Source organism: Saccostrea echinata, unplaced genomic scaffold (genome assembly GCF_033153115.1).
Source record: "Saccostrea echinata isolate AGI-Se365-2 ecotype Australia unplaced genomic scaffold, CSIRO_AGI_Sech_v1 ptg000054l, whole genome shotgun sequence".
Lineage (NCBI taxonomy): Eukaryota > Metazoa > Mollusca > Bivalvia > Ostreida > Ostreidae > Saccostrea > Saccostrea echinata.
This window is the reverse complement of record NW_026889803.1, coordinates 15,895,484-15,916,514: the sequence shown is the minus strand read 5'-3', so window position 1 is coordinate 15,916,514 and position 21,031 is coordinate 15,895,484. Positions and strand designations below refer to the sequence as shown.

General features: G+C 33.6%; 3 protein-coding genes across 3 annotated transcripts in view; 1 reads left to right on the top strand and 2 right to left on the bottom strand.

The window, feature by feature from the left end:
* The window catches only part of LOC133171732 (twisted gastrulation protein homolog 1-A-like), a 403,867-nt gene that overhangs the window by 94,934 nt on the left and 287,902 nt on the right, over positions 1-21,031 (bottom strand). The gene's annotated exons all lie outside the window — the stretch shown is intronic.
* On the bottom strand, positions 2,485-7,255 carry LOC133171731 (glucose-fructose oxidoreductase domain-containing protein 1-like). The gene is made up of 3 exons (XM_061306524.1): positions 6,978-7,255; positions 6,738-6,819; positions 2,485-5,251 (listed from the first exon to the last, which is right to left on the bottom strand). Exons 1-3 carry the CDS (start codon positions 7,155-7,157, stop codon positions 4,326-4,328), a joined length of 1,188 nt encoding a protein of 395 aa, XP_061162508.1. The 5' UTR covers positions 7,158-7,255; the 3' UTR covers positions 2,485-4,325.
* On the top strand, positions 7,322-14,758 carry LOC133172658 (peptide methionine sulfoxide reductase-like). Its single transcript, XM_061307597.1, has 5 exons — positions 7,322-7,415; positions 8,449-8,622; positions 12,380-12,631; positions 13,416-13,560; positions 14,043-14,758. Exons 3-5 carry the CDS (start codon positions 12,498-12,500, stop codon positions 14,118-14,120), a joined length of 357 nt encoding a protein of 118 aa, XP_061163581.1. The 5' UTR covers positions 7,322-7,415; positions 8,449-8,622; positions 12,380-12,497; the 3' UTR covers positions 14,121-14,758.

Here is a 21,031-nt window from a genome sequence, read left to right as displayed (position 1 = left end):
AAGAGCCATAGTTACTCAGGTGAGTGTTGTGGCCCATGAGCCTCTTGTTTTTCGAATAAAAACTACTAGTTTTCTTTTCTGAGTAGGTGGTTCTTGAGAAGATTTTTAATCTATTCCACTCCAATTTTCAGTTTTATAACAACTACGTATTTAAAAGCATCATCTCTTGATGCACTATCCATGGAAGTGAACTACAAAGTAAGACAATACAAGTACCAAGATATGATCCTCCTCCTTCAAATGCAGCATTTAATGCAAAATCTGTAAAATGCATTATAGAATCCCAGTGCATGCACGTTTGATCCCCATAGGGCTGCCTTACAAATGTACATACTGGGTAGTTTTACCTGTTGATTGACCTGCCTGCTCCATATACACTTCTGGGACTCTGATAACAATGTCAATGCCGTGGTGCAGCACCCCAAAAGTGACCCCCGACTTTGTCAACAGTGAACCAAAAATAAAGATTTGATACAGTTATTGCCATCTGAAAGTTTATTTTCCATACATAAATCTTAAAAGTTTTATCATATGATTGTTCAGTGAAGAATTATGCTACAGTGTTAACAGTTTGTTCAGAATTGAGATTCTATAACATTTCTTTTCTGCTTTTCTCACATAGTTTTATTTCAGCTTTAATGAAATATGATATTCTACAAAAAAAATTATACATTTCCGTATAATATATCCAATTACTTAAAAAACAAGTCACGGGTGCATAAGAGTGATACAGTATATGTCATAGCACATTTATAGTAATATTAACTTATTAAGTGGCATTTTATAAGTTCTTGTGTCATTCCCGGAATCTATTTTCCCAGAAAAGCTATACATTAAAACATTGTATACACATTTAAAAAAAAAAGTAACATGTATGCTGAAAAACATCAAAGTCTTTAATATACATGTATATAATAAATAGATGCTGACAACTTCGACACCCTATGCGTCCATCTCCAATGCTCACCTGAGTCACTTTGGCCCTGCTGTTATTCAGAGGATTTTTTAAAAGATCCCCCCCCCCCTCTTATTCTCACGAAAAGTTTTTACTCTACATTGAGGCCCCAATTAACATAGCCTCAAGGGGCTATGATTTAACCCAATTTGAAGCACAACACTGGGATGCTTCAAAATCAATATGACTAACACAGCCCTGCTGTTCTCCATGGAGATCTTTTTTTTTTCCCTGTATATATAATACATAAATGCATTATGTAAAATTTGACGTCAAATTCTAGCTATAGAATATAGGAAGAGGTACAAGAAAATATAGGAATAGGTACAAGAAAAGGTGTTTATTAAAATGGAACATTCATATTTTAATTTTTTATGATATTCATTGAAGATGACCATCAGATATGTTTTTCTTAATAATGAGGAAACACCCACTAAGAAGTCTGCAGGTGCGCAAAGTTTTGAACAAAGTTACATCCCAAATTATTTTTCTGCATCCATTGCACACATTCTTGCATTAACCTGATTAATAAGAACCCTGCTTGAATCTACACTATGTAAGGAAGATGTTCTTGAGAAGAAAATTTTTAGTAGAATATGCCACTTAATTTTTACTACTTCTTATCCATCTCCCTTTTAAAGAAGGCATTACTCTTGATCTGAACAATTTTGAACCCCCTTTCACCCATGGTCAATAGGAGTTTGCTTGAAATTGACCCAGTGGTTATGGAGAAGAAGTCAAAAACATAAAAAGTTTACAGACACATGGATGCTGGACACCTTTTGATCAGAAAAGCTCACTTTTGACTAGGGTGAATCAATCTGATTCAAATACAGATCTCTACAGGATTTCTCTGCATTTTTGCTGCTGTAGAGATCTGTATTTTAATCAGATTGCAGGTGAGCTAAAAGCATACTGATAGATCAGGTTCTATTTTTGCTTCTCTACTTCCATTTGCTTAAATAAACATAAAATTTTAATTCCTTGTGAATCAATCATTAAATACATGCAAAATCAGATCTGATTTCAGTTGTTTTCTTTGTGAAGTAACTGATTTCTCTCCCTTTCACTGATTATTTATCACTTACAGCCTATTTTCACAGTTTTTTGTTGTTGTGAAAACAGCAAAAATAAGTTTGCACACAGAAGATTCAGTATCGCTTACACAGCTAATATAAATCATTCAGAATTTGGACAGAAAAAAAAATCAAAACTACACAAATCACATTCTCCATGGACAATGCATTGTCATCACCTAATGATAAACTTATTAAATTTAGATAAAGAAAAGTTGCCAAAACAGACAGGAAGGCAAATACTGCCTGTACAAGCCTAGATAAAAATACAAGCTTCTAATACTGTAGATTCCTTATTTTACGCGAGTACTTATTATCGCGAAATGACCCAAGGGTGTCAAATTGTGAGAATAATAATTCGCGAATGGTTGATTTATCTAGAGATTTTACATACATTAAAGCACCATAAAAATAAAAGTGAGTAATTTTATTTCGCGAGCGGTGCTTCTCGCGTAATTACGCGATAATTTATTCCTCGCGTATATTTAGGAATCTACAGTATTTATAAGCTTTTTGCAGGGATAATTTTATATCCAAAAATATTTTTCAATAAATCAAAGATTGTATAAACATGTTTTAACCAGTGAAACCATGAATCTGTGCAAAAAGGATAGTCATAATATTGTCAATAGAATGTACAGAGTAACCAAAATAAAATATGATCCGAGTAATATCATGTCACGGACAGAAATGAAGCGATTGGCAGTGCTTTGTGACTTAAAAATACATTTTCCTTGCATATACTGCATACAGGGAAATTTTTGCCCCTTGTCCTAAATAGGCAAACTCAAACTGAGGCAAAATCAACAGAGACAGAGTTATCTCTCCTTTAATGCAACTTTTGTTTGCATGTGTGATAGGACAAAAATAACATGGGGCAAAACATTGAAAAATAGCCCTGTATACAGTATATAACACAAAAGTGTAGAGTCATTTTTATCTTTCAAAGGAAAGAGAATACTAGAAATAAATATTTTTGGTAAATAAGTGCACTAATTTGTAGATATATATGATGAATATGTATTTAAATAATAATTGAAAATACAAAAAAAATGAATTCACAAAAAAATTGTGTATCACAGTGCTGACTAGACAACACAATATCATATGTGTACATGTACATACTGAGGACGAATGGTGCCATTTGCTAGACCAGTATCTATTTTACAACAAAATATATATCCAAGCTGCTTTGAAAAGAGTAAATGTTTGAAAATAATGCTGCATTACATCTCCTTAGGACATACCAGTGAATATATTAACATTCATAATGATTGTACACGTAAGCAAGGTGATATACTCAACAAAATACATTAACACAAAATGCTACATTAAAGTCCCATTAAAATGTGTATCATGGTATGGTATCTATGCATCAGATTATGGTTATATACCTCAATTAAAACTTAATTTTTTTTTTAATTGACAAGAAAATTATGTTTGAGACAAAATTAACATCCTAAAGATTTAACATATAGGATTGGACTTGCAAGTATGTTGAAAAAAACATGAAAATTTCTTACAGAGGCAGGGTGGATGGGGGTAACTAGCAAATATCTCATCATTGTCTAACTGGGGTTATCTGATTCAATGAACTGACATGGACAGCCAATATTGCTCACTATATCCAATTTATTAATTCTAGTTACAATTCCAAATGATCATTGTTTATATATCAACTACTCAATGATAAAATAACTCAGACACTATATCCACTTTGTTAAATCTAGTTACAATTTCATTATATTTCACTATTCATGATAAAATATGACTTAGTTAAACTTGTATATTAATTTCAAATGTATTTACTACAAACACATTGTACTATTCTTTAATAATAGAATTAATACTGTGAAATCACTAATTTTCAGGGGGGGGGGGGGGTATTTTCATTGTTTTTGTAGTATTAAGAGACCCACGTTTTCACATCCTCCACAAAATGTTAAAATTTCAAACTACTGTTACAGTATTATGTTTATTCTATAACCACGAAATCAAATCCCCTCAAAACAATATTTTTTTTCTTTGAACAACAAAAATTTGACCCCACGAAAATAAGGGATTTTACAGTATTGGGACTTAGTATGAATTTTCCAGACTCATTTTTTTTAAAAAGTAAACTTAAAACTAATAAAATGATATAAAAAATGATCATCAGATTCATATGCAATTAATGCATGACAAATAATAATGAATTATGATTGCTTTTGACTCATCATAACTGCCTTGTATTAAAGCTACTTGTTAACCCTGAGCTATATTTAGTTTTTTTTGTGTAGTAAATAGGTACTTGCTCACTGGACTGAGTAAGCACTGCGTCTCATTGAAGGTGACATAAATGAGTTAGGATCAGGTTCCTCCTCCAAAACCTCCACCTTGACCCATTGCTTAGTTTTACTGGACTTGCGAATGGCTTCTACCACAGATTGTACATACAGGGCATCCTCAAAATTTGCTGCTGGTCTCACTGGGTCTATGCAATAGCTCTGTCTCTCTTCTTCTTTGTCAAATGCTTCTTTGACAGCTTCAATAAACTGTATGATGCCCTTTAGGTATGGAGTTGGGATGAGAGTGCGAGTTTTTTCAGATACTCCATACCTCTCTTCTTCTTTGAAGTTGATGGGGTCAAAGTGCAGCAATGTTTCTTTTGATTGGTCATTTTTCTGGCCATACAGATCTGCTCCTTTAGCTATAAGTCTACCTTTGTTTCCTAATATCATAATTTCTTGCTGAAAAGGTCCTGGAATATGACCATTGATTGTGGCAGTCACACAGGACCCCTGATCAAGTTCTATCTGAAAAGTGCAAAAATCATCACTTGTTATCTCACGAATGCCCTTTATTTTCTCAGTTTGCTTTGTGTAAGTTTTCAGCATGCCGTGTGCTTTTGTTGCTCTTTGCCCTGTGAGATAACCAATCACATCAATGATGTCACTGCCAATCTCATTCAAAAGACCGCCTCCCATTGTGCCATCACACATCCAGTCAAACTGATCCCTCTTAACTTTTTCAAAGTGAACTTTGACTTCACAGATGTTTATGTCTCCTACATAGCCATCCAAAATCAGCTGTTTCATTTTGTCAATGGCCGGAAGAAACCGCAATCCATAAATAGTAAGGGACATCAAACGAGGGTAATACTTTGCAGCATTGACCATGCGTAAAGAGTCCACTTGGTTTGGTCCTGCAGGGGCACCACAAATAACATGTTTTCCAATTCCTGAAAAAAATTACAGATTTTACAATATAAATCATTGCATGGTTATAATAAGTAGTAATTACACTTTATGAACAATTAAAAATTAATGCATTCAAGTACATAACAAATTAAACTTGAATGCAAACACTGATAAAATAAGGACTCCTGAGGTAAATTATTTAAGCCCTTTTATATAATGTTACAATAAAGGATTATCAAAGAATTAATATGGGAGTGTAAGTTGGCTTTCCCTGCTTCTCAGTACTTAGTATCGTGAATACCTCGCGGGTATCTAACTTACTGCCATTCTTTTGCTGCAAAGTTAAGGAAGCTCTGAATCTTGCAAGATTTTCAGGACATCATTTTTTTTTTACATTATTATAGTGACAATCCACTGATTCAAACAATCGATTGATTCAAATATCTCAAGTTTTATCATGTTTATTAGTGTGGTTCACCAATGTCAGTAAGATATTTCACCAGGAATGTCAGACACCTCGGTCCAACGACACCTCGGCCCAACAACATCTCGGCCCTTTGACACCTCGGCCCCGACGAGTCGGCCCAAGATTTGAGACACTTCGGCTCACGTAAAAGACACCTCGGCACAAACAAAAATGTATTATTTCAAACATATTTATTTAATATATTCTGAAGTATTTTATCATTATAGGGACTAAATGCGACGGATTATATTATTATATATCCATGAAATAAAAAAGAAAATAAATGAATAATCTTCCGAGAGTAAATATTGACGGTAATTAGAAAAAAAAGACTGTGCATCCCAAAGTGCTAATCGTTAAACAAACAAGAAGACACGGCGCATCCTTTGGCGTCTCAAGCACGTGTCATATGGGGTGGTGACAATTAGGAGTTAATTACGAGCAGGTAAATTAATCCAATTGTTGGGTACAACCACATATCTACCTTGGTTGGTTTAGGGAAATATACCCATTATGCTCTAATATTACGCAACGAAGATCTATCAGGTTAATGTAATTTCTATCTGTGAGGTTAACATGTGTACAGTACGCCCCTACTACAAAGTGATTTTTAAGTAAAAGAATTCTTGACATTATGAAATGAATAAAGTTGCATTTTCATAAGCAACAAAATAAATAAATAAATAGACCTATCTCCCACTCAGTAGATACAGCAGCTGCATATATGGCAAGAATTTAGTGCTGACTTTCACCTATGTTCAATTGTAACCAGTAACACAGGTTACATAGCCTTTTCACTGCCCCTGTTTATCGTATACATATCGTCATTATAAACATACGTATATTTATATTACCATAGTGAATACAGATAATAATTCTGAAAAAAAATTCCTTGGGCCGAGGTGTCTTCAGTATGGGCCGAGGTGTCAATAATTTTGGGCCGACGTGTCAAACGTGACGGGCCGAGGTGTCGTTGGGCCGAGGTGTCTGTCTACCTTCACCAGGACTTTCTCTAAAAAAAGGACAGAAAAGCTCCATGCATTAATAATTAATTAACATACCAAGAGCCTTGACTGCTATAGGGGCTTGCATGTGAGGAGCACATGTTACCGCAATGATGTCCACATCCTTGTTCAATAAAACCTGACAATAAAAAAAAATTTCTTCAATGAAAAATGTTCTACGATATGTTACCATAGTTACAGTACTGTTAAAAATCTCAAACTGTGTCAAGTTATTAGAAAAAAAAAATAAATAAATAAAAGAACTGTATAGTATGTTGTAAAAAAATATATATCCACCTCATCAACATTACTAGAATGAAATGGAATGTTGAGCTCTGCTGCAACTTTGGCTGCATCTTCTTTCGTTCTCCCCCATAACGCCACAACTCTGAAGCCGTATGATTTCAAAAGTGGGACATAAGCCCTGACCGAATTTGGGGTTCCCACGACTCCGAATCCTGGTAGCATCTTCCGCATGTCTGTTGCTTACGCAGTGACGTTTAAGTTTCAAAAAAAGAAATGTCCATCAGAAAGACCTTTCTGTATCTTTGAAATCCATAATAATTTGAGGAAGTCAATTTCACAATCAATGTCCTTCACATGCTTGAAAATCATTGAAAAGTATTCTTCGCGTGAAACGTTTGAACGATATAAACTAAATTCCGAATGTTAGAACGTTCCGAATGTACTTTCGATTTATCTTGTTACAAAACAGTTCAACTGGCATTTAAAAAGGTAAGCATCTCAGCCCTGTTGAAGGTGATAATTAAAGAAGAATTGAATTTCCCTACAAACTTGTTTGACGCGAGCAAACTGTCATTTTTTAAAATTGTTTGAAACATTTGTACACACAGTGTATGGTCCAAGACACAAATGACGTGTTAATAATGTCTCCCAGGGTTCGACACTAACATTTTTAGGCTTTAGTCCAGCCGGACTAGTGCTTCTTTACTTTTACTAGTCCGCACTCGATTTTATGAGTCCGTCAAAAAAAAAAAAATCAATGTTTTGTAATGGTTAATTTAAAAATAAAACATTGCAATGTACTTTTTATATACTTTTTTGAAATACACTAAGCATTTACGTGAAATGTTTTATTTTAGGATTCTTTGAAATCTCGCGATCAGGAACTACGGTCGTATTCCCGATCTCGTTCGTTTTTCCCTATACATTACATCCAAATGTCCAACATCTTTTTTTTACGTGTTATTCTAAATCAAGATTGCTAAAATGTTTAGGCTAATTTCATACCAATCAGTCCTAAAATTGAGTGCCGAATTGACTCGGAATTACCTAACTTCCTGTCAAGAATCTAGAAAGCAAAAAATACATGCAGGGTTTTCCAATGAAAGTTGTCAAGAATCGAACATCGGTTATTTATTGATTTTTTTTCCAGAAATTTCTATTAGTCCGTTCGGACTAATTAGCCACAGATTTTATTATCCGAATGAAAATGTATTAGTCTGAGACTAACGGACTAACGTTAATGTCGAACCCTGTCTCCGATATATAGTTTGATTTATTTTATCTATAATATATCAAACAAGAAATACTATTGGATCTTTTATCCTCAACTCTTTCTTTACCCTTACCCGGTAATTGATTTCTGCTTTTCCTTAATTTCTTTTCTCCTGCCTTCTCTGTAAAATAATTAGCACCCCCTAATCAAATTTTATGTAAGCCTATTCAACACTGAATTATACCAGGGAGTCTCTGATTATACCTTTTAAATTTAGTAACATTTACCTTTGTATCCTTGATAATGTAGATTGAAAGAAGGTGCAAACATGCCTGGATCAGAAGTTGGAAGACTTTCACGGGCAACTTTTGCCCTCAGCTGATTTTGGTTTCCAGAGGCCCAGTTTGGCGTTGTCCCTGGTGTTATCAGAACTAAAGTGGGGTTCACTGGAGGGTCATCTCCAAATCCTACCTACCGCACCATGTAAGTAATTTCTGCTTGTTATATCTTTAAGGTTCATTGACTGTCTGATAAGAGAGATAACTCTCTACTCTCTTTGGCATTCCTTTATAAATTTCCAAGTGTACAAGAAATTTATGTCATTTTTTGTTCTGCAAGGTATGTTGAAATTGTGGACTTTCATTTTAATTTGATGTTTTTGGAAAATCTTTAGACTTCAAGCAAAACTTTTATAATGAGTATCTACTGTGAATAGCGGGTCGATGAATCTTACTACTATTACAATGTACTTTCAACTGACATTAACACTCTTGCTATATATACTTCAAAATGATTATCAAAGCCGCTCAACACAAAATTTTTAATGACATTTAGCAATTTTACTCCTCATGCAAAACAAATTCTTATCAAACTTGGACTGGACATTCCCTTTGAACTTTTTATAGACCTTTACTGTGGTTCTAGCCTAAGAATTGATGCGTCAATTTTTAAACTAAACCAAAGTATAGTCAAACCAATATCTTGATTGAATAGATGGGGACAAAAAAGACCCCCCCCCCCCCCAAGATAAACGAACAAATATCCAAGATTTTGAGATACTGAGGTTAAAATACATGAAGAAAAAGTAGCTGAGATTTCAAACTAACTTTGACATATCTGTGGTACATGTATTTGAAATACCAATATTCATGACAAGATACAGATATTCAACTGTACAGATGAGCTTTCAAGTATTTTTCAGTGTCAGATATGGCCATTCATGACATTGATCATCTTGTCAATTGTCTATATATAAATTTGGCAAGTGTTTTTTCCTCAGAAAAACTGGTTTTACAACTTGTTAATTTCTTCCCACTGAAAGTATCATAAGGTATTAAAAGAAGTATTCTTCTTGTGAATTTAAAACATTTAGTTGGTGTTTTTGAATCACCTTGTCTTTTTATCTAGCTTTCTGTCTCTCACTTCTCATCTGGACAATTAATTTGTAATAAAGATTTATAATGAAGCTCACAAAGATTGTTAATGAGTGTGCCTAAACCAAGGTCATTTGAGCAAGGTCAAGGTCACGGGGTTTCATAGTGTAAAATTTCTGTCTTGCCCATAGCTTCTGTAAGAAAGAAACATTTGAAGCTCATAATTGCCACAGAGATTACTAGATCAGAGGTTGTGTCATTAGTCCATACTTAGGTCAACTGGTAAAGGACACAGGTTCAAAAGTGTAAAATTCTATCCACAGCATACCTTTGTACTACAAAAATAGTAGAATCTTTGTCAGAGTCTTGAATCTAAGCCAAGGATTCAAAAGAGTAAAGTTTTGTCTAGGTCATAACAATGTTTAACAGAGATTGCGGAATCTTGACTCAAAGGTTATTGATGATTAGTGGCTTCGAAAGTACAGTTGAGCTTTGGTATCTTGAACACTAATATCTCAAATACCATGGATATATCAAAGTGATTTGGAAGTCCCACCGATATCTCGAAAAATCAGATATCTCGAAGTTTTTTCTTAGTCCCATCAAGTTTGAGATAACAAGGTTTGACTTTATACATGAAAGTATATATTAATTATGTGTAACAGGAAAGGAGAAAAAGGCAATGGAGTTGGACCAGACTAGGATTCGAACCTTGGCCTCCTGAATCTCCTCCATTCAGGTGGTCTACCAACTGAGCTATTTGGCTGCAGGCAATCAAACTTGTCTGACTGCCACATTTGTAACTATAAATACACTCGCAGAAAATCAAGGCTTGATCCATAAAATATAACGGAGTAAATTTTTGTAATGTAATATATATCATAGTTTTAATTATACATAATCATATAACATTTTTAGCTCACCTGAGCTGAAAGCTCAAGTGAGCTTTTCTGATCACCCATTGTCCGTCGTCCGTCCGTCTGTCCGTCCGTCTGTAAACTTTTCACATTTTCAACTTCTTCTCAAGAACCACTGGGCCAATTTTAACCAAACTTGGTACAAAGTATCCTTGGGTGAAGGGGAGTGTAAATTGTTAAAATAAAGGGCCAAGTCCCGTTACAAGGGGAGATAATCAAGAAAAGACAAAAATAGGGTGGGGTCATTAAAAAATCTTCTTCTCAAGAACCACTAGGCCAGAAAAGCTGAAACTTATATGGAAGCATCCTGGGATAGTGTAGATTCTAAATTGTTCAAATCATGACCCCCGGGGGTAGGGCGGGGCCACAATAGGGAATCCAAGTTTTACATTGAAATATATAAGAAAAATCTTAAAAAATCTTCTTCTCAAGAACCACTGGGCCAGAAAAACTGAAACTTTTATGGAAGCATCCTGGGGTAGTGTAGAATCTAAATTGTTCAAATCATGACCCCCGGGGATAGGGCGGGGCCACAATAGGGAATCCAAGTTTTACATTGAAATATATAGAAAAAAATCTTTAAAAATCTTCTTCCCAAGAACCACTGGGCCAGAAAAGCTGAAACTTATATGGAAGCATCCTGAGGTAGTGTAGATTATAAATTGTTCAAATCATGACCCCGGGGGTAGGGCGGGGCCACAATAGGGAATCCAAGTTTTACATTGAAATATATAAGAAAAATCTTTACAAATCTTCTTCTCAAGAACCACTGGGCCAGAAAAGCTGAAACTTATGTGGAAGCATCCTGGGGTAGTGTAGATTATAAATTGTTCAAATCATGACCCCTGGGGGTAGGGCGGGCCACAATAGGGAATCCAAGTTTTACATTGAAATATATAAGAAAAATCTTTACAAATCTTCTCAAGAACAACTGGGCCAGAAAAGCTGAAACTTATATGGAAGCATCCTGGGGTAGTGTAGATTATAAATTGTTCAAATCATGACCCCCGAGGGTTGGGCGGGGCCACAATAGGGAATCCAAGTTTTACATTGAAATATATAAGAAAAATCTTTACAAATCTTCTTCTCAAGAACCACTGGGCCAGAGAAGCTGAAACTTATATGGGAGCATCCTGGGGTAGTGTAGATTCTAAATTGTTCAAATCATGACCCTTCGGGGTAGGACGGAGCCACAATAGGGAATCCAAGTTTTACATTGAAATATATAGGAAAAATCTTTTAAAATCTTCTTCTCAAGAACCACTGGGCCAGAAAAGCTGAAACTTAACTGGAAGCATCCATTGTTCAAATCATGACCCCCGGGGGTAGGGCGGGACACAATAGGGAATCCAAGTTTTACATTGAATTATATAAGAAAAATCTTTAAAAATCTTCTTTCAAGAATCACTGGACCAATAAAGCTGAAACTTATTTGGAAGCATCCTGAGGTAGTGTAGATTCTAAATTGTTCAAATCATGACCCCCGGGGGTACGGCGGGGCCACAATAGGTATTACAAGGGGGGAAATCTGGTAAAGAACAGCATCGCCAAAGTTACTCAGGTGAGTGATGTGGCCCATGGGCCTCTTGTTGAAATATGCATGCTTTGGGTGTACCACTGAGGATCCCATTAGTACAGCTATACAGTAAAACACACTTATAATGAACTGCCATGGACAGATGATTCTGCTTCGTTATAAGCATAATTCATTATATCCATTAAGTTTATAATATATTTTTAAGTAATGGGGAATGAAAATCACTTTCCTGTAAATGTCAGTTCATTGTAAGAGTGTTTGCTCCAAGTGTGTTTTACTACAGTTTGATTTAATATCTTGAGAGTGCATGCATGACATTGATAAATAGTACATGTGTACATGTACTAGTAATGTTTTTGTATTCTTTTCTTTTTTTTTTAATGAATTGACACCTTGGTTTTACTTTATCTTAGAGGGGATCACACAGAAACTGTGGACCTGGAATTTGACCCTGATGTTGTTTCCTATGAGGAACTTTTAAATAAGTTTTGGAAATGGCACAATCCTTGCTCTCAGCGTGGAACCCAGTATATGTCCGCAATCTTTTATCATAACACAAAGCAGAAAATGTTGGCCGAGCAGACGAGAGATGAACAGCAGAAAGACCATGTGTCCCCTATTGTAACAAAAATCACTAAAGCTGGACCTTTCTATAATGCAGAAAAGTAAGTACTTTCTATGATCTAATGTTTTTCATGAAATTTGTTACCAATGTTGAAATTGGTTTTCTTATGTCATATTACTGTGATCAATTAATAAAAATCATAATTTCATTATTTTTACACACACTATTAAATCAATACTGGTATACCTGTACCAATTTAAACCTAATATTTTAAAATTGATTTGTCAATTTTTTTTTAATTTGTGTTTTTATTTAAGGTTTCATTGTACATTATTTGTAATTCATTAGGAATAAGAAGTGTTAGTCTTGTCCAGCATAACATTGACAACAAAAAGCATTAGTTCATGCTTGTAACAAAGGTTGCTTATGATTAAAGGTGTGTCGTGGCCCAGTACCCAGGACAAGGTCACGGGATACAGAAATATTGAATAATTGTTTTTCACAACTTTTTAACAGATAAATACAAGAAGCTCATACTTAGTACAAAGGTTGCTTGAAACTATAGATGATATTTTTTTTTTTACCTAAAATCATTAAATCAAATTGTGACAAGGTCAAGGCCACAGGCTTCACAAGTGTAAACTTCTTGTTTTTGCCATAACTGTGAAGCGGAGAAGCATTTGAAGATTATAGTTCTTTTGTGACCAGAGGTGTATCTTGAACTAGAATTTTTAAATGTAATTTTCATTGCAATGTCAAAATAATAAATGAGAGAGCTGGTATCCTTGTTAAATGTCTGGTGATACTCACAAAATTAATCAATTCCTGAGGAAAAATTCAAAATAAAGAAGTTGTAATACCCAGTTGTTCTGTCTTGTTTACAGCTACCACCAAAAGTACATCCTAAGACAGCATAGAGACATTTTGGACAGCCTGAACTTGACAGACGAGGAACTGATTTTATCTCCTCTAGCCTGCAGATTAAATGGATATCTTGGTGGTTATGGAAACTTTGAGGACTTCCTAAATGTAAATTTTTAGCAAAACAAAGTTACTGATCGCCTGAAAATTTTTCCAAATTTTCATTACTATTCTTTTCAAAAGTGATGAGCTGAGGAAAATTTTATCTTGAATTGGTGAATAATATGACTCTGGCTTCACAGACCAGTCAATATACTGGTCTCTCAGTAAATTATTTGGTAAGATTGCAGGCAGTGTACTCGATCGAGGCTTGGGTTCAAATCCTATTTGAGACATTGAATTTGACATTGATACCAGTACAGTAAAACTTGGTTTAAAGAGCTTGCCTACAAGGAAATCTCTGTTATATAGAAACTTTTGTGAATTCTGTAGAGGATATTGCACTATATGTTTATAACAATGTTCAAAACGGATATAAAGAATGGTTATAAAGAAGCAAATTCGAAGTCCCAGTGGCTATTTTATAATCAAGTTTTACTGTATGGTTCTAATCAGATGAAATTATTTGTGTTCATTATATACACTTGTAGGACACAGAGGATGTGAAGCTGACAAGAAAACAACTAGACTACGTAGAACACCAACTGAAAAAGGTGTCCAAGTTCTAATGCTGCAACACCAAACAAGTGCCCAGAGACAACAGACCCTCAACCAGGCTGAACATTTACTATATCACTTTCAAGACAGACATATGATTTTATCTTAAAGTGACAGATATTTAATCCTCTGCAACTTGTAACACTCATTTAACATTTTACTAGTAAACAGATCAATTGGTTTAATTTTTAAAAGTAAATTTCATAATGAATTCATTTTTGTGATACACTCCTGTGATATTCTCATTTAATTTGGAATATCAAAATTCATTGTGTTTGAGTTAAAGAAAGCCTTAATTTATTTCTTTTTAATGATGTATTCTTGATTCAGGTTATGTTAACTTTCAAGAAACTGATGATGTAAAGAAATGAATGTCTTATCCTTAACACAAACATGATGCATTGTTATGTGTGTGTTTTTATGATTCTGTTATGTTTATTATGTCTGTAATAAAGAAATTCATCTCTTTCCGATGATATGCTCTTGATAAAAGTTTATTTTAAACTTTCAAGAGATTGACAGTTTGAAGAAATGAATTCCTTCATACAAACAAATTTTATACATGCTTACAAGCTGTGAATACTGTTATTCTTTTTTTTGTTTTTTTTGTCATGGAAAATGAGTGAAATAAATTTTTACTACAAAAGTTTTTTTTTCTGTTCATGCTATTATGAGGTTGATTCAGGGTAGTTCAGTACAAATATGCCCCTGTAGAATCATAAATGCATGGGGAAATATTCCTGAAACTTTATCAATTGATATTACAAAATTATCTTAAAGTTACCAGTTATGAATGGATTCTGAGGATAGCAAATATTAATCTTCACTGAAACTCTAAACTATGTTAAATTTAACTTCACTAAACGCACTTTTACATATACATTATTTTGTCAATATTTTGTCCATAATAACCATATAAACAAGATATCATATCCTCATGAACTTTTTCTTTATATTCTTTATTTGGTTATCATTAATAGAGAAAGCATGGCAAAAATAATGACTGTATCAATTAGAAAGAGAAATAGCAGAGGAGAGGAAGGTGATTGAATAATAGATTGATTAAAATATTTTTTAAATCGAAACATTAGATGGATTTACAGAGTTAAGCCCCCTTTTCCAAATAATGCCAAAATTATGCTTTAAATCTCTTTATTTAATTTCCTTAGATTTTTTTACTTCAATTATTTTGTTAGATTTGATTGAACAAAAAACAACTTCTGCTGCAATTAGTTGACATTTTTAGCTCACCTCAACGAAGTTGGGGGAGCTTATGCAATACCCTGGGCGTCAGCGTCCCAGGTTAAAGTTTTTGGTGTAGTTTTATTTTCAAGACTTCTTGAAGGATGCTTCTAGTATGTTTCATTGTACCAGTCAAGGTTTCAGATGCTGCAATTTCAGCTGAAGAATGACCAGGTTAATGTTTTTGGAGCAGGTTAAAGTTCTTAGAGCAGGTTAAAGTTTTTGGAGCAGGTCTCATTTCCAAGTTACTATAAGCCCTATATTGACCAAACTTGCATGGATGATACATCTATGGATGCACACTACCATGCTTGCTTCGGATGCTGGGTCTGACCTACATTTTCCGTATGAATGACCAGGTTAAAGGTTTTAGAGCAGGTCTCATTTCCAAGTAACTTTAAGCCCTATGTTGACCAAACTTGCATGGCTGATACATCTAAGGATGCACTCTACTGGACTTGCTTCGGATGCTGTATCTGACCAACATTTCCTGGATGAGTGACCAGGTTAAAGTTTTTAGAGCAGGTCTCATTTCCAAGTAACTTTAAGGACTATATTGACCAAACTTGCATGGATGATACATCTAAGGATGCACACTACTGGACTTGCTTCGGATGCTGGATCTGACCTATATTTTCGGGATGAGTGACCAGGTTAAAGTTTTTGGAGCAGGTCTCACATCCAAGTAACTAAGTCCTATACTGACCAAACTTGCATGGATGATAATACATCTAAGGATGCACACTACTGAACTTGCTTTGGATGCTGGATATGACCTACATTTTCCGGATGAATGACCAGGTTAAAGTTTTTAGAGCAGGTCTCATTTCCAAGTAACTTTAAGCCCTATATTGACCAAACTTGCATGGATGATACATCTGAGGATGCACACTACTGGACTTGCTTCGGATGCTGTATCTGACCTACATTTTCCACATGATTGACCAGGTTAAAGTAAACTATAAGGGCTATCTGAACCAAACTTGCATGGATGATGCATCACAGGATGAACACTCTCAAACTTGCTTCAGATGCTGGATATGACTTAATTTTCTGGATGAGTGACTAGTTTAAAGTTTTTAGGTAAGTCCATTCCCAAGTAACTGCAAGCCCTATTGGACCAAAATTCCATAAATGTTACATCTAGGGTTGCACACTACTAGATTATTAGTTTGGGACTTGCCTTACTTAAAGACAACATTCGTTGAGATGAGCTATGTAATCTCTGATTACCTATGTTTGTTAAATAAACTGATTCAGAACTAGATGAAAAATAATTGCGTTAAATTATTGCTATAACTGTAAAGAGTTTGATCCTGAAGTAAAGTTACAGTATAGTAAAATTGTAAATACAATGTATAAGTAAATTAATAATTTAATTTAGATTGTAATGCGTCATTTGATTGGATTCAAAAATTGGTTTATATCGTATAACCTGTGTTGCCTACCTCACAATGATTTACATCAAAATGGTATCATACGCTTGACATTACTTTTAAAATATGTTCAATTTGAAGGCACTTTTGAATGAGAAATTGTTTGATTTTCTACACTTAATGGTGGAAAATTAAATTATAAGGATCGAGGAATGAATTTAATAGCTACCCAAGCTATAGGCTGGTATAACCTGGGTTGGAACAGTTTATGGTTTTTTTTTATAAACTGCTTCACAGTTTATAAAGCATAAGCTGTCCCAACCCAGGTTATACAGTATAACTTGGATAGCTATTAAATTCATTTAAGAAATGAATTTAATTTTGAGAATTCATGAGGACATGAACTACGAAGCTTTACGCCGGCATACTTCATGAAGCACGTTAGCGCTTCATGATGAATATGCAGGCATGAAGGGTTGTAGTTCATGTACCTCATGAATTCTCAAAAATGAAATTCATATCTTACATTTACATTATTTTTCTGATGACTTGCCACATACTTTTGTCATTCAACAATCATTTTGAAAAAAAAAAGTTGGCACTATTTTTTGACTTCAATTACCTCACAATGGAAATATTCCTATTCATCCCACAGTGTATAGTTCATGAGAACATGAATTTTTCTACTTTGCAAAGAATCTTAAGGAAAAATATTTGGAAATGTAAATATTCCTTAATAAATCTATTTTTGGTCTGGATGAGAAATGGGACATCGAAGAGTGTAATGCATAAGCAGCTTTACCACCTATATGTCCAGAAAAACATGATTATAGCGAACACATTTAAATAATGAATTGACGCTTACATAAGTAAAGTCATTTTCATTCCTGTGGATTTAGATTATATTCTGAACTTAATGAATAAAACAAATTATGTTTATAACAAAGCAAAACTGTCTGTTCCTGGCAATTTTTTGTAAAAGTGGTTTACTGTATACAAATATCACTTCCTCCAATGTACCATTAGTTATTCATATATACCTTAAACATACCGAAAGACTTAAACACTTATTCTTTAATCAACCAGGTTTTTTTTCTAGGTTACTTTGTTTTTGTGCCCTTCTAATTTACCATATACATTTCAATATGAGTATCCTCAACTTGAATGGTACACTTTGCAATGATTAAGTCATGCCACAGACAGTTCACTTTGATAAAATCATCCCCATTATAATAACAATATAAACAAAATGTTCAGTAAGTCAGATTAAAGTTTTATTACCTGTATAAATCAGGGTTATATTAACCCGAGAAACAAGAGAAAAAAATGACAAGAATTTCTTGTTATTTAGACATTCATGACACAGTTTACACAAAGAATTGAATTCAACAATTATGTTCAAGTACATTAAATAATTTTATTTAAAACAAACAGTATTCAGAGAAACATTTTTTCTTCAAATTTTGAGTCAAGAATAGTAATTCTTTTAATGTGAAGCTCAATAATTCAGTTTAAATAGTTTTTAATTTCTTTGCAGACAAAAGTTGGTAAAATCACCACCCCCTTTAAAATCAAGACCAATCAATGCTACAAATGGCACTCTCTATTTATTTAGCAGCACTAGGTATCTACAGCACCTGGCATAAAAATACAAGTGTTTAGTAACTTTGGCCTCATAAAAAATGAAAAACTTGATTATTTTTAGATCAATAACAGCATATTACTAGTATATCAAAATAGTCCTTAACAACTAAAACTATGTTTGGCATATGGAATGTATAACTTTGTGACACAACTTAGACTTAATTATTGCTGATGATTGTCAAATTGAATATTAAAATTAACCTTATTTTCTACCTGAATTTTGTCATTTTCACAAACAGCATAAATGGACTTAAATTTTGTCCAGCTCTCACAAAAATCCTCTGTTTTATGCCTGACAACTTAAAATGAATTTCTACAAATATATTTTTCATGAGGGTCAGTAAATTTCAGATACTGACTTGCATTTGTTCTCTATTTTTGATGTCCGAACAATTAAACAAATGTTACTGATCAATTTTGAATACAGCTACATATACAGCCCTGACAAATTTTGAATTACATGTATATATAATTATTAAATATCTGCCAAAGAAAAAAAAGGAGATATTTATCATATTGAATGCTGTAGTTTTCATATCTTATATTGTGAAAAAATTCATATGATTATATCGCAAATGCATAAAACTTTAACAGGTGTATCTTTGCCTTGCCCTCAGTTTTGATACTTATCATGAGAATCACTATCCTCCATTCAATTTATATTTATTAGAAGTACATGTATTTAATATGCTTATAATGGACACTAATCATAATTCTGTAATAATCTTCCCATGTAGGAAGCAGAGATTCTCATTAAAACAAACAATGAGTCCTACAATACTGAAACAGTCATAATAATAAACTTTTAAAGAAACATTGAATATTATATGAACACAGAATGCTAACTATAGAGAGCAAAATTTGGAATTATCACTTGTAAAAAAATGTATTCCTCCTTGATTTTTCAAAATAAAAATTATACTATGTACATACTGTCTGTACATGCACACACAGATTTTGGGTGACAGACACCTTTGCATTTATCTATGCATGTAGACAACACATTGAGGACAGGGGTGTGCAATTAAAAAAATCAAGTACTAGCCCACGGGCTAGTGGCAGCAATGAAGTTACTAGCCCCAAGTAAAAAGTTACTAGCCCAAATGCATGGGGGAAAAGTAACAACTAATATTGAAAAAATAGATTATTGTTCGAAAAGTCAGTGTTTTAAGGTCATTCTTTTTAAAATTAAAGTTTAATTCTCACTAGTAAAATTGGATCATATATAAATTAATAATTTTGATAGAAAATAAATATGAATTTAAAAAATTATTTTTCCTTTTTCTGTGCCACTATAGCTCATCTAAAGCGAAGTGAAATCATTAATATCTTTCATCTTAAATTATTAAATACACTGGAAATATATTTTATTTAAATAACTAACACCTATCTTTCAGTTGATTGAGTGATCAATCTTAAATAATTTAATGAGATATCTGCCTTTATTTACCATAAACACATGAATGGAGGAAATTCGGATTGGAAAAAAACGATTGTTTTTGGAAGTAAATAAGTCAGGATGTGCTGCAAAATGAATAAGATTATTGAGATTTGCGAACAAAGGAGCGTGCTGCCTGGAAATTTTTCATTGGTTGGGAATTTAATAGCAAAAAATGAGTGAAAATACCATTAGTGATTTTCATATATTACATTAGCATTTTTAATTTTACTAGCCCACGGGGCTACCTGCATGCAGAAAACCACTAGCCCTTCTCCAAAAAATGGTAGCCCCGGGCGTCGGGCGATGCTAATTGCACACCCCTGGAGGAGGTACATTTTTTACAGCTGTGAGACCAAAAATAGTCACAACCTTCCTCAGATTTCTAGAAAATTAGTATAATATTACAGATTCGAATTCACAACCATAGAAAAAATAATGCTGAATCATATACATGTACTAGTTGACACAAATTAAGAGTATATTATATATACATAATCAAAACACTTCCACAACCAGTGTGATAGAAAAAAAAATCACCACAGATTACACATTACTTAAAAAAAAATCAATTTGGTAAAAAATAACAGTTTCAATTTAAGTCAAGATCTAAAGGCTATTTTTCATATGTCGCATCCAGACTGCCACCATGTGATGTAAACACATCGTTGAAATTCCAATGTTAATTACAATATGCTGTGTTTCTAATGGAAATTCAAGTTGATAGTAACGTACTGTGTTCAAGTGAAAACATAAAACTGATAATATACTGCATTTGATCCTTCTCGAAAACAATCAACTAAAGAACACAGCATATATAACCAACTAACATAGCTGCAGATCCATTACGAGCTCATTGGTCTGTGAAAAAAAAATGGGACAGCAACCTTTTTGTCCGTCTCAATTTTTCAGACCAGATCTGCAGCTAATCAACCGTGGGTTTCCAATAATGCAATCAAAGCAGGGAACGATTAACTGATTAAATTGCAAAAAAAAAAAAAATAAAAGAAGAAGAAAAACATTTTATAACATAACCAATGTATATTAGTCATAATAAAGGTATCCATCATTCACAATTTAATGTGACTTCTTGTGCTCAACACAAAGAGTATGAATTTACCATCACATTAATCATGGCACTTGGATTTCGTTATTATTGAACACTTGATAAATTTCAGTGTACATACAACTAAACTATTTTCATAGTGTGAAACTTAACATT

Coding starts and splice junctions, on each gene's coding strand:
- LOC133171731 (XM_061306524.1), bottom strand. CDS start 7,157: ATGCGGAAGATGCTACCAGGATTCGGAGTCGTGGGAACCCCAAATTCG. Junction 6,820..6,977: donor ATTCTAGTAATGTTGATGAG/GTGGATATATAT, acceptor TTTTATTGTCAG/GTTTTATTGAACAAGGATGT. Junction 5,252..6,737: donor TATAGCAGTCAAGGCTCTTG/GTATGTTAATTA, acceptor AATTTTTTTCAG/GAATTGGAAAACATGTTATT.
- LOC133172658 (XM_061307597.1), top strand. CDS start 12,498: ATGTCCGCAATCTTTTATCATAACACAAAGCAGAAAATGTTGGCCGAG. Junction 12,632..13,415: donor CCTTTCTATAATGCAGAAAA/GTAAGTACTTTC, acceptor TCTTGTTTACAG/CTACCACCAAAAGTACATCC. Junction 13,561..14,042: donor ACTTTGAGGACTTCCTAAAT/GTAAATTTTTAG, acceptor ATACACTTGTAG/GACACAGAGGATGTGAAGCT.